Below are 12,019 nucleotides of genomic sequence, written 5' to 3'. Positions count from 1 at the left end.
CAGGAAAATATAGTTCGTATTTGGAAATCGTAACCTTGTATTATTTGAAAATTAAAAATTGAATTCTAGTAAATTTAAAGCATTTTTCACTACATTTACGAATTATTTCAATGAATGTTTTCCAGTTCCAGTCAAGGTAGTGAAAATATGTAAAACTAAAAACATGTAGGTAACTCCGGGAATAAAAATATCATGTGTTACAAAAAGGAATCTATATTTAATGAGTAGGTATAGTGACAATCCTAATGTTCTTAACTACTATAATAATGATTGTTAAACCACAGTCTAGTCTATGCAGTCACGAAGCTCAATACTTAGTAAATATGCATCCATAGATAGTTGCTAACCACTAGGATCGCTAATATCGCCTCATTACAGAAAATGTGAAATAGTACCGGCACAGTAATTTGTTCCTAGCACCCTCACAACCAAGCTTCGTGACTGTATATACTAGACAGTGGTAAAACTTTGTCAAAAGTTATAAGAGATGCAAAGAGAATGTACCTGAATGAAAATATATAAAATTCATATAATAAGATTAAAACTATTTGGGATATTATTAAAAAATAAACTAATCGATATTTAAAAAACGAAAATATTACTTGTATTAAAATTAATGATTGTAAAATAGATAACCAAAAATCAATTGCAAATCATTTTAACGATTCTATATAAATATTATACAGAACTTAAACATTCAAAATTGTGCAGCTGAAATTGGTTACGTAACAGATGCATTTAACGCTGAATTTCTAGGTCTCAAATTTATTGCCACTACCGCAGCAGAAATCACGCATGTGATAACACAACTAAAAACAAAATATTCCTCTGGATATGATGAAATACCAAGTAAAGATCTGAAAGATTGTTCTGAAATAATATATAGCTATTTGTGCAATTTGTCAATCCAATGTGGTATTTTGTCCAGAAAGATTCTAATATTCAATAGTAAAACCAATATACAAGAAAGGAGATAAAATGTACTACTGTTAATTATAGACTCATTACATTATTAAACATTCTCAAAAGCGTTTGACAAAGTTATGTAGCCCTATAACAGATTATACCATTACCTGGAGTACAACAATATATTAGTTTTAGAACAGTTTGGATTCAAAAAACCAAAATTGACAGGGAATCTAGCTTTTAGGCTGGTGGATGCAGTACTAAATTCTTTAAATTCGAAATTACATGTAGCTGGGATCTTCTATGAATTGGCTAAACCTTTTGATTGTCTTGACCACAATATACAGGGACATCATCTTATTTTTATTAACATTTTTAATATTAACCTGATCATACCTTTGGATTAATGGCTCATAGCCGGAAACACCATTTGCTACCCCCTTCCACGATTGAAGTTCGATGATACTGGCGTAAAATACAAAAAAATCACTTTACTAAGTATAGGAGGGAAGAAAAGTAGTTCATCCATTTACGTAACTAGGAAATATCGTAATTTTGAGTTTGATAATTTTCATTAAGTTTTTGTTTAATCAAAATACAGTACAGTATTAACAATAAGTGTCTTTACTCACGAATTGGGCTATCCATGCGGACGTATTCATTATGCAGTGTACTGTATATTATACTGTCTACGGCACATTAGTGTACAATATAGAGAATGAAGGTAAATTGAAAAATAATCATAATACGGATATTTAAACACATTTCTGAAAATTGTGGCTGTTCATTTAGATACAGGTTTCAGTTCTTTTGTGCATATTATCGGACAACAGACTATTGCATCTAATTCCAATTACCAGTTTCGTCCTTCGTACTAGTAACTCATTTTGAAATAATTCTATACCTATTATATGAAAGAGTACCTTACGTACTGTGAATTCAATCTTCACTTTTGTCCGACCCACACAGATAACATTACTCAGACATGCTATCTACTGTCCGTCCAAGTGGTTATGTCGGAGGATCGTAGAAAGGGGGAAATCACGTGACAGTTACTTGGATTTACTTAAGTTACTTTAAACAGTTGCGGGTGAGGGAAATCGGGATGCGACGTAAGCAAACGGACGACAGTACCTGTGCGAAAATATGATTCAATATTGAAAAATCTTTCGTCACTGGAAAACGCGAACATATTTCTAGAACGTACTATACTCACTAACTTAATACTGTTTGTGTTTACTACGACCTTAAGGAGACTTTGACTGTATACGCTTGGTTCTGTGAGAAGAACAGTTGGAAGTTTACGAGTAGAGGAGGGTGGGAGTGAAGTACATTCAAAAACTCAGGTACAATAAAAATTTAAGTAAAAATAAAATGTCCCTGTATAAGTAAAAAAAAAAATTAAAGTTTTTTGGTATTAAAGATGAGACGTTAGGTTGGTTTACATCTTACTTATCAAAAGTAAAAAAAAAGTAGAAATAAATATACGAAATAGTCACAAAGTTACTTATTCAAACTTAGAAATATTAAACATAAAGTTACCCAGGGACTAATTTTAGGTCCATGGTTGTTTCTAGTTTATATTAATGATTTAGCCTTGCCCATAAACAATTTATCCCATATAATTTTATATGCAGATGATAAAAGTGTGATTATTTGAAACAAACAATACGATAATTTTATAAACACTTCTAATATAGTATTGAATCTAATGAATGAATGGTTCCATGCAAATAAAGTAGCACTTAATGTTGATAAAACCAGTGCAGTCAAATTTAGTACACACAATAGTGCTCAGGTTTCCTATAGTATTCGATTAAATGGAACTGATCTCAAAGAATCCATAAGCACAAGGTTTCCTGGTTTAGAGTTGGATAATTATCACTTGAACTGGAAAACACACATAGAATGTATTAGTCCTAAATTGAACTCTGCCTGTTATGCATTAAGATCCTTATCTGCTATTGGTGTTATAAACATATTTAAAATGACATAGTCTCACTCTGTAATGAAATATGGATTAATATTCTGGGGTAACTCATCTGAAGCCAAACACATTTTTGTTTTACAAAAGAAAGCTACAAGTATAATGGCTGGTGTGTATAAAAGGATATCATAATAAAAATATTTTCCACAATTTAGAAATCTCGAACTTATTTTGGAAGTACATTCTTTCTCTAATGATGTAGTATATTAAAAATCAAAGTAAATTTAGTGCTAATCAAGACATTCATAACTTTAATATAAAACATAAATCAGATCTTCATCGCCCCTCTGTTAATCTAATCTGTTTTAAAAAAGGAGTTCCCTATTCATTTTTTTTTTATCTTAGAAGGTAATTTTACATTTTAACGTGAGTGTTGGATCTAATGCACACTTAATTGTAATGTGGAGGGTTTAAAACATTGCTGTTTCTGTTTGAATCAAGGCGGTCAGGCAGTGCGCCCCCGGAACGGTAGGCCCTAGATCATATATACCCAGATAGGTCGGCCTTATAGGCTTTGAGGTTAATAACTTTTGTCAGATATTATTTCAATGTACCGAAGTACATATGATATTTCCATGCAGATATTCTGCGTCATCATACAATGAAAGAGTAATGGAACGGAGAAAAATTCAGAGACAATTCTGTCCGACGTCGGGGTTGTATCCGGTGTGGCTTAGTGGATAAAGCATCAGCACGTAGAGCTGAAAATTCGGGTTCAAATCCCGGCGCCGGAGAGAATTTTTCTCCGTTCCATTACTCTTTCATCGTAACTTTTGTCAAGTTTACTACGCTGCCATCTAGTTATTACAGAAGGAGTCACGTCATAATTCCCATCTGAATTGCATTAGCGACTGTACTGCCATCTCGTGTTCGTTAACGGGGACGGGAGGCGATCCTGGCTGTTCTTCTCTTCAAAGTGCTCCCGATTTTAATATAGCTATGAGTTATCTGTTACATATAATATGATCTAGTGGTGGGCAAAAAAAAAAAGAGAGAGAGAGAGAGAGAGGGAGGGAGGGAGGGAGGGAGAGCGAGAGCGAGAGAGAGAGAGAGAGAGAGCAGCTGCAATGTGGCGAGCGAATTGCCTAGCAGCGAGGTTGGGGATAACTTTCCCTACTGTCGTACCCTTCTTTGCGATTTATCCGGTATATTCTAGTCTGAAGTTTATGTTATAATATATACGTTGAAGATAAAATTTTGCAACTTACCTCTTCCACAACTGTAATCTGATATACGTAATTATATAATCACGAAAATCACAAAGAACTCTTCATTGCTTACGCTTGGACACTCAAGAACGATAGGCATCAAAGCTGCCGTGAATTTGGCGACTAAACAGCAGTGTCGCCAACGGGCCGGAAATTCCGTCGAAACTGACGGGTAGCAGACGGAAATAGAATGCCTTTGACAAGTGACGGATTATTTTGGCGGAAATTACGACTTACATCGTTTCTTTACTGCTGTCATTTTTAATTGTTCAATTTTTGGCATGGGGGGGGGGGGGGGTAGGACAACTCAGCACATCAAGTGGCAGATGATGTGGAATTTTTATTTTAATCAAAAATGGGAATGGAGTTGCGTTAATATTTCTACTTATTTGTAAATAGATATGGGTCTAATTTGTTTTAATTTTGACGGATTTCCGGCTGTTAGATTGACGAAGATACAATTTATGTGATGGCAACACTTCTAAATTGATCTCACTGCTCCGGAGATGCGCTGTCGTGTTACCTACAAAGAATATAACAAAGATAACACAGGGCGAATTAAATCTACCACAATTTCATGATTTTATGTTACGCCATACTCAGTTCTCTTCAGAATTTATAATGCGAAGCACTGGCCTTATCGTAGTTAAAATAATAGGAATGTGAAAAATGAAAAAGAAAATCCAGATGTAATACATTAAATACCGTTATCTTCTAATAGACCAAAAGGCCGCAACAAAACCCTACTTTTCGGTATTTTTGCTCCTCCTGTGTTCTCTGCATCACTAAATTAAAGAAGTACCGTATTTCCTAAAAAGTTTAGAGTGTAAAGAAGTTGTAAACTTAATCAATGAATACCTAATTTCTAACGCCTTCTAATCTGCACATGTATCCTATGACATTGAACCACGCCACATGACATTATTTCCTTGCGTTAAGTATAAATACTAACACCATGTATTGTTCTAGTATGTTGTGAAACCGTTCTGTATATATTTCAACTGGACTGTGATTAAGCATTAGTCTTTGTGGTAGCTAGAATTAAGATTTTTTTTTTCTTTACATGTTCCATATTATAGCTCTGAAATGATGTACGAATACCATAGAATGAAATAAATTCAAAGTCCACTCACCGATTCTTAAGTCTCCAATAATATCTGACAGAAAGTTCTGCATTACCCAACATACATTATTTCGGCATAGACATTTCCCCTAAGCTACTTAGCAACTTGGGAATTGTGACTTTCTCAGCAATATCACTTATCTTAGTAAAGGTCAGCTATAACTCATACTTACTACGAGGCTAGACTGAGATGTAATGGAAGATAAATATTTTCTTTCGTCTTTATAATGCGGAGCAGAAGATAGAATGTAAAAATGTTATTCAAAAGTTACCTGCAGATTATATAATGTCCTTGCATGGACGTGTTGGTAGCATAGTTGGTATAGCGCTGGCCTTCTATGCTCGAGGTTCCCATAGATTTAGTGACATATAAGAGAACTCCTTTGGAACAAAATTGTGGCACACCAGGGACGCTGATATAACCTCTGCAGTTGCGAACGTCTTTAAAAAAGCCATAATTTGCAATTTTTTTTATAGACGTCACCACACTTAGTAAAAGAACCCGTGTTTGGGATATTGTATCTATTCAGTTCCCTTAATATATACCTACATTAACCCTAGAATGCTATCATTCGTAATTTTGACGTATAATGGGCCATCAATTCATCCTCACTATATTTTCCACCAATAGAACCTGCTCTCCTTCTAATTATGCCTCCATCTGTCAGTTGTTGACTAGCAGCCGTGACAGCAGGTTGCAACTTACACGCTTAGCCAAGTTATTTTAAGATATATTTGGAAGTGTATACGTCAGATTTACGTATTAATAGAAGGTTTTCCTTTTAGTACAGTTTATTTATTTTGTTGTAAGTGTATTTTATCTAACACAGTAACAAAGGATGAAAACTTAGTGATGATCCAGACCATTTTATTGGAATTATAGAAACGTTCAGATGATACTGGTGAAGACAATGCAGAGTTTGATGATTAAGCTGTGACAGTGACAAGAATTCAGAATACATTCCAGGATGAAGTTGAGCTAAAGGTCAAATATCTATGGAAGATCCAGCACGAGAGATGGAGATTAAACTGTAGGAAACAAGCGAATGGAGAAATAAGGAAAAGAAGGAAGACAACAGAAAACGGGGAACTCACCACATATTCTGCTACTGAAGAAAAGAGAGTGTACGAAATTCAACCAAAACACCCCCAGTTAAAGCTGCAGAGAATTCCTACACAGAAAATCCAGTAATAAATCTCGAATCGAATTTTGAAGCCAATATGAAAGTTTTCCTTCCTGCCTGAGCTCCTCTCGCGTATCTTTATCATCAATTCAAATGTAGCTGATTAGTTAAACACAGTAGCACGATAATGCTCAGCACAATATGTTGTATCAAACTTATTTGCAGATTGGCGGGTGCATTCTAGGGCTGCCACTAATACCCAGATTCATAACAATCCGTTGATTTTCATTTAAGCAAAATTAATCAACAAACAAAGATACCAAATCAATAGAACTAAGGAAAGCAATAGAATTACATTCAGAAATACTTTCTTGTAGGTAGATTCTCTGTAAATTTACTTTGATATAAGCGGAATTTAGAAAAAAAGAAAAAAAAAAAAAAGAAAAAAAAAAGGAAAACTAAAGAAAACAAAGAAAACTATATTCAGAAAAAATCTCTTGTAGTTACGTCTATATCATTGTATATTTCATCTTTGTTTATTTTCATTAAAATAAATATTTGAAATGAAAAGGATACCTAAACAAATAAAATACAAAGAAAGAAGGAAAGAAATATTACGTTCTGGAACGAACAGAGTTCAAAAACAATTTTTTCGCCTATTACATAATTCGTAATTATAGCAAATAGGCATACAGTGTCACTCAATGATGATAGCATTCTAGGGCTAACAAACACTGAGGAACTCACACGTAATTACAAAACTCAAGAAGACAAACACGTACACAAATGAGCCGTTCAGAGCAAAAGTGGTGTAAGTCAAAATTGGGTAATGAGGTTTAAAGTAAAAATTATGTAAAATATAGTGCAAAGTAGCAATTAATATGGCCTTCCTGCTATTCACTAACTACAGAGGTGTGAAGATTATTAGAATAATCTTAATATTAAAGGTTTTTTAATAGTTCCTTCACAAATATTAATTGAATTGATGAATATTGGTATATATTACTATACTGATGTAGGATATATTTACTACTAACAATGCCGGAAAGCATTGTTGTACATTGGTATTTTTCTTATTTTACAATTGTTATGGGAATTCAGAAATTATTATATTATGTTGGCGGAACTGGAAACATAAAAAATTATATGCACAAAACAGATGTATACGTTCATTTGAACCTTCACAACAATGTAAACGCAAAGAACAATTTGCTTAAAGCATTTCTTAATTAATTTGTTATGTTTCCAATTCCGCCAACATAACATAATAATTTCTGAATTCCCATAACAATTGTAAAATAAGAAAAATACCAATGTACAACAATGCTTTCCGGCATTGTTAGTAGTAAATATATCCTACATCAGTACAGTAATATTATATACCAATATTCATCAATTCAATTAATATTTGTGAAGGAACTATTAAAAAACTTTAAAAGTAAGATTATTCTAATAATTTTCACACTTCTGTACTAGTAGTTTAAATAAACTGAATATTAATTGCTACTTTGCGCTGTATTTTACAGAACATTTACTTTAACCCTCATTACTCATTTTTGACATACACCACTCTTGCTCTGAACGGCTCAAATAATAATTTACTGTACACTTATTATTCTAGCAGAAGTTGCACGTAATTATTATACAGACTTTCCATACATACTGTTACTGCACATGTTTTGAAGGTAAGAACAGCATTGTGTTATGGTAGCTCATATAGGCCAGATTAAACAGCACACTTTAACTTTCACTTTCGAAACAACCATTCTAACTGCGACAAAATCTTTTTTCCCAGGCATAGCTTCACTGATATCCTCTAACCAGAGAAATATGTCAATAATTTTATTAATAATAATAATAATAACAATAATAATAATCTATTTATTCTATGGAATTAAGGCCATCAGGCCTTCTCTTCCACTTAACCAGAAACAAAAGATGATACAATTTTACAGACTAATATTTAAAGAACACTAATAAAAAATGTATATAGTCATACAAGGACATGTTACAGGGGATTGTAGCAGAGATTCGTCTTTCTTCCTCTGTGGAGTACCCAATACTACTGATTCTGTTGCATTAGCATAAAACATTTAATTTATGCCTTAAGTTCGTACAAAATATTGATTTTATTTAATTCCTTGAATTAAAAACTTACAAAAATTGGTTTATATTATTTCATATAAAAAAAAAGCTTATATAGTACATTTTTATGGTAACTAGGTAGCCACCATACTAGACCTATGTATAAATAAATTGGTCTAATTATTTGCACATTAAGTAAATGGTACTAATTTTCTGATATTAATTTAAAAGTTTTATTTAATAACATTAATTAACTAACCCTTAATATCATTTAGCAATTCTAAAAGAAAGGCCTTTTCAAATCTATATTACTTCTATTGATATAAATATTTATACATTTTGATCATTTTTTGATAGTATTTTCTAGAATTTATTTCGTCTGATTATTTGGTTGGGTTTTTCCGAGTTTTCTCCAATCGGAAGGCGAACGTCAGGTAATCTATGGCGAATCCTCGGCCTCATCTCGCCTAATACCATTTCGCTATTACCAATCCCATTGACACTAAATAACCTATTAGTTGAAACAGTGTCGTTAAATGACCAAGTAAAAAAAAAAGACTCAAATATATGTCATGTTACAAAACCTTGTAGTGGCGAAGAATTTAAACTGTCTGTGCTGTCCAAGCAGGGAAGTACTACAAACAGCTGACATATTGGTATATTCGTCACATGACATTACACAGATAATATCACCACATATGGTTGTAAACAACCGTGGATCCATGTGCCACAAAACATTTGCAATATTTTATTTCTTAATGGCACTGTTAATTTTTTTTTTTTTTAAGTTTGTGATTTAGCAGTTACATATACTACACAAGTGACTTAATTGTTTGGAAAACAACTGAATGCATTTATGTCATTTGGCACAATAATATGAATATTTTCCAGTAATGTCTTTTTCATGAACTACTAAGTATTTAATTACTGTAAATACCCTGTGAAAATCATAGTTAGTTACTTCAAAAATGTTATGTGTGTCACTATGGAATGACCAAAACATACCTTAACCAACTTCAAAATTAATGACAGAATATTTAAGAATTTAAATCACGTGGTAATTTGTTTAGATAAGCGTAGAATAATACCGAAGAATAATATACAGTCACGAAGCTCAATACGCAGGAAATATGCATCCATAGATAGTTGCTAACCACTAGGATCGCTGCTATCGGCTCATCACGTACATTGTGAAACTGTACCGGCACAGTCTATTGTTCCTAGTACCCTCATTAACTCAAGTTCATGACTAGACTATGCCTGAAATAGATTCTATTGAATTTCTGAGTTAGACACGATATATGTAGAAGATATGTTACGCCCTCCTTGCTATAAAAAAATTCGAGAAAATAGTTTCAAAATGACAACGAATTCAATTTTCACGATTCCTGCAAATTTCTCCCTAACTACGAATGCCCACGTTCAATGTACCTTTTTTAACAGTATTTCTGTTCTCCTTTTAGATTCCGTTTCCGGTTTATTGTGAATAAGGCCTAAAAGCTCTCGCCCGTCATAGAGTCCATGAAGTTTTTTGCTTACAAGATTTAGAAATACACATTTCACAGACATTGCATTACCAAATCCTTTCGTCATTATGTTTGAAAACATACTTAAAATAGTCTTGCAAAAGACACAAGTTACAGAGACATAAGATTTAAAAGACTTTTCGCCCACAGACGTTCATGTCCTTTTAGGCTACCCTACCGCAAGAAATACTAGCTATAAAAATCATATTGACAAGGTTCGCTACTAATATGTGTGAGTTCATGAACACTTAAAGTATATCTAATAGCGAAACAAGTTTGTCATCACATTTAGAAGTTCTCTATCCAGTTTTTGGCTTTTTTTAATTCCTTTAATGAATCACTGAACACGAACACCGAATTTCAAACGTTTCTCGCTCGTATGCACCCGTTCATGATTTTTTAGGTTACTAGAACTTTTAAAAAACTTACTGCAAACATCACATTTGAAAGATTTCTCGCCCGTATGCACCCGTTCATGACTTTTTAGGTTACTAGAACTTGTAAAACACTTACTGCAAACATTACATTTGAAAGGCTTTTCGCCGCTGTGCGTTCGTCCATGACTCTTTAAGGCACATGGCATTGAAAAACACTTCCCACAAATATCGCATTTGTAAGGCTTCTCGCCGCTGTGCGTTCGTCCATGACTCTTCAATGTACATGCCATTGAAAAACACTTTCCACAAATATCGCATTTGAAAGGCTTCTCGCCTGAATGATGGCGTTCATGCTTTCTAATGTCACTCAAAAACAAAAAGGATTTGCCACAAATTTCACATCTGAAACGTTTCTCATCTGCGTGTTGGCGTAGATGGGTTCTCAAAATGCGTAACTGGACGAAACACTTACCACAAACATCGCATTTGAAAGGCTTCTCGCCTGTATGCAGGAGTTTATGGCCTTTTACGGTACTTGAATGAACGAAACCCTTACCACAAACATCACATTTGAAAGGTTTCTCGCCTGTGTGCAGGTGTCCATGACTCTTTAAGCTAGTACGCCTTGAAAAACACATTCCACAAACTTCACATTTGAAAGGTTTTTCACCTGTGTGCCGGCGTAAATGGTTATTAATTCTACTTTTCGTCGGAAAACATTTACCACAAACATCGCATTTGAAGCGTATCTTGACTGCGTCCTTCGGTAAATGCCAGTCGAATTTTTCCGAATTCGAGATACATACTTTAGACAATTCAAATTCGAATTGCTTTTCATCTTCACGAGTCCGAACAAGTTCGCCCGAGGAACCTGAATGCTTCGGAACCTCGCAAACAGTCTCTTTCTCTTCAAGTGCAATACCGTCGATTTCTGACGATGCAGTCCTCTCACTGGTAGCTGCAATCCTAAATAAAATATTCTATCAGTCTATAAAATAGTCGCAACAAATCGATATTCAATTAATGAATATTCAAATCCAAACAAACCTATGTCATGAGAATGTATATTACCATTGGAGAAACATTGAGGTACATCCATGTTTTATTAATTTATGTGTAATGATGGAAGTACCAAAATTATCTCGGCAAATTGGTCTTCACCCGTGCAACAAATTGAATCAGACATTTGTAATAACACGAGTCCACATTTTTACGAAAATGTGTTATGGGTACTATAACAATCTCGAGGGTTAGACGCGGAGAACTGTGAATGATTAATAAGCTTATTTTCAGCTTAAAATATTCAATTCTTTCAAACCCACATCAGTCCCGAACTCGTGTGGTTTTAAAGCTGAACAGTTGTTAGGTTTTTAGCTGCATTAACTGCTACAGTGAGGTTCAATAAAATAGTTCATTACTTACCTACATGAGGACACTCGTATCTTCCCTGCGATAGGGATTTCGGTGTAGCTAACCGACTGATTCGACACACTGATAGGGTCTACAAACCTTCTTATTATACTGAACTAATAGTAAAATCAAGTAAAAGCAATAATTTCTCAGTAACAGAAGTAAACCATGACGATATAACAGATTTAAAGCACTGGTGGTCTCAATACTTCAAGAAAAACACATTGTCAATAACTTCTTAGGTAGGGTTCCTATAATGTAATTTTAAAGAAC

The 12,019-nt window shown here is 33.8% G+C and overlaps 2 protein-coding genes across 6 annotated transcripts in view; both read right to left on the bottom strand.

Annotated features, from left to right (window-relative positions):
- Positions 1-4,200, bottom strand: part of LOC138691789 (gastrula zinc finger protein XlCGF17.1-like) — a 103,027-nt gene extending 98,827 nt beyond the window's left edge. For all 5 annotated transcript variants that reach the window (XM_069814186.1, XM_069814187.1, XM_069814188.1 and 2 more), the window contains exon 1: positions 4,102-4,200. The gene's annotated coding sequence lies outside the window, so the exon portion shown is untranslated. The remainder of the gene's footprint in view (positions 1-4,101) is intronic.
- A 4,015-nt stretch (positions 4,201-8,215) lies between these two features.
- The window catches only part of LOC138691428 (zinc finger protein 665-like), a 38,802-nt gene continuing 34,998 nt past the window's right edge, over positions 8,216-12,019 (bottom strand). Inside the window, exon 10 of the mRNA XM_069813354.1 lies at positions 8,216-11,302. Within this exon, the coding sequence (XP_069669455.1) occupies positions 10,297-11,302 (1,006 nt within the window). The 3' untranslated portion in view covers positions 8,216-10,296. The remainder of the gene's footprint in view (positions 11,303-12,019) is intronic.

Source organism: Periplaneta americana, chromosome 16 (assembly GCF_040183065.1).
Source record: "Periplaneta americana isolate PAMFEO1 chromosome 16, P.americana_PAMFEO1_priV1, whole genome shotgun sequence".
In the NCBI taxonomy this organism is placed as follows: Eukaryota; Metazoa; Arthropoda; class Insecta; order Blattodea; family Blattidae; genus Periplaneta; species Periplaneta americana.
The sequence above is the reverse complement of the archived record's forward strand: the minus strand, read 5'-3'. Positions and strand labels throughout refer to the sequence as shown.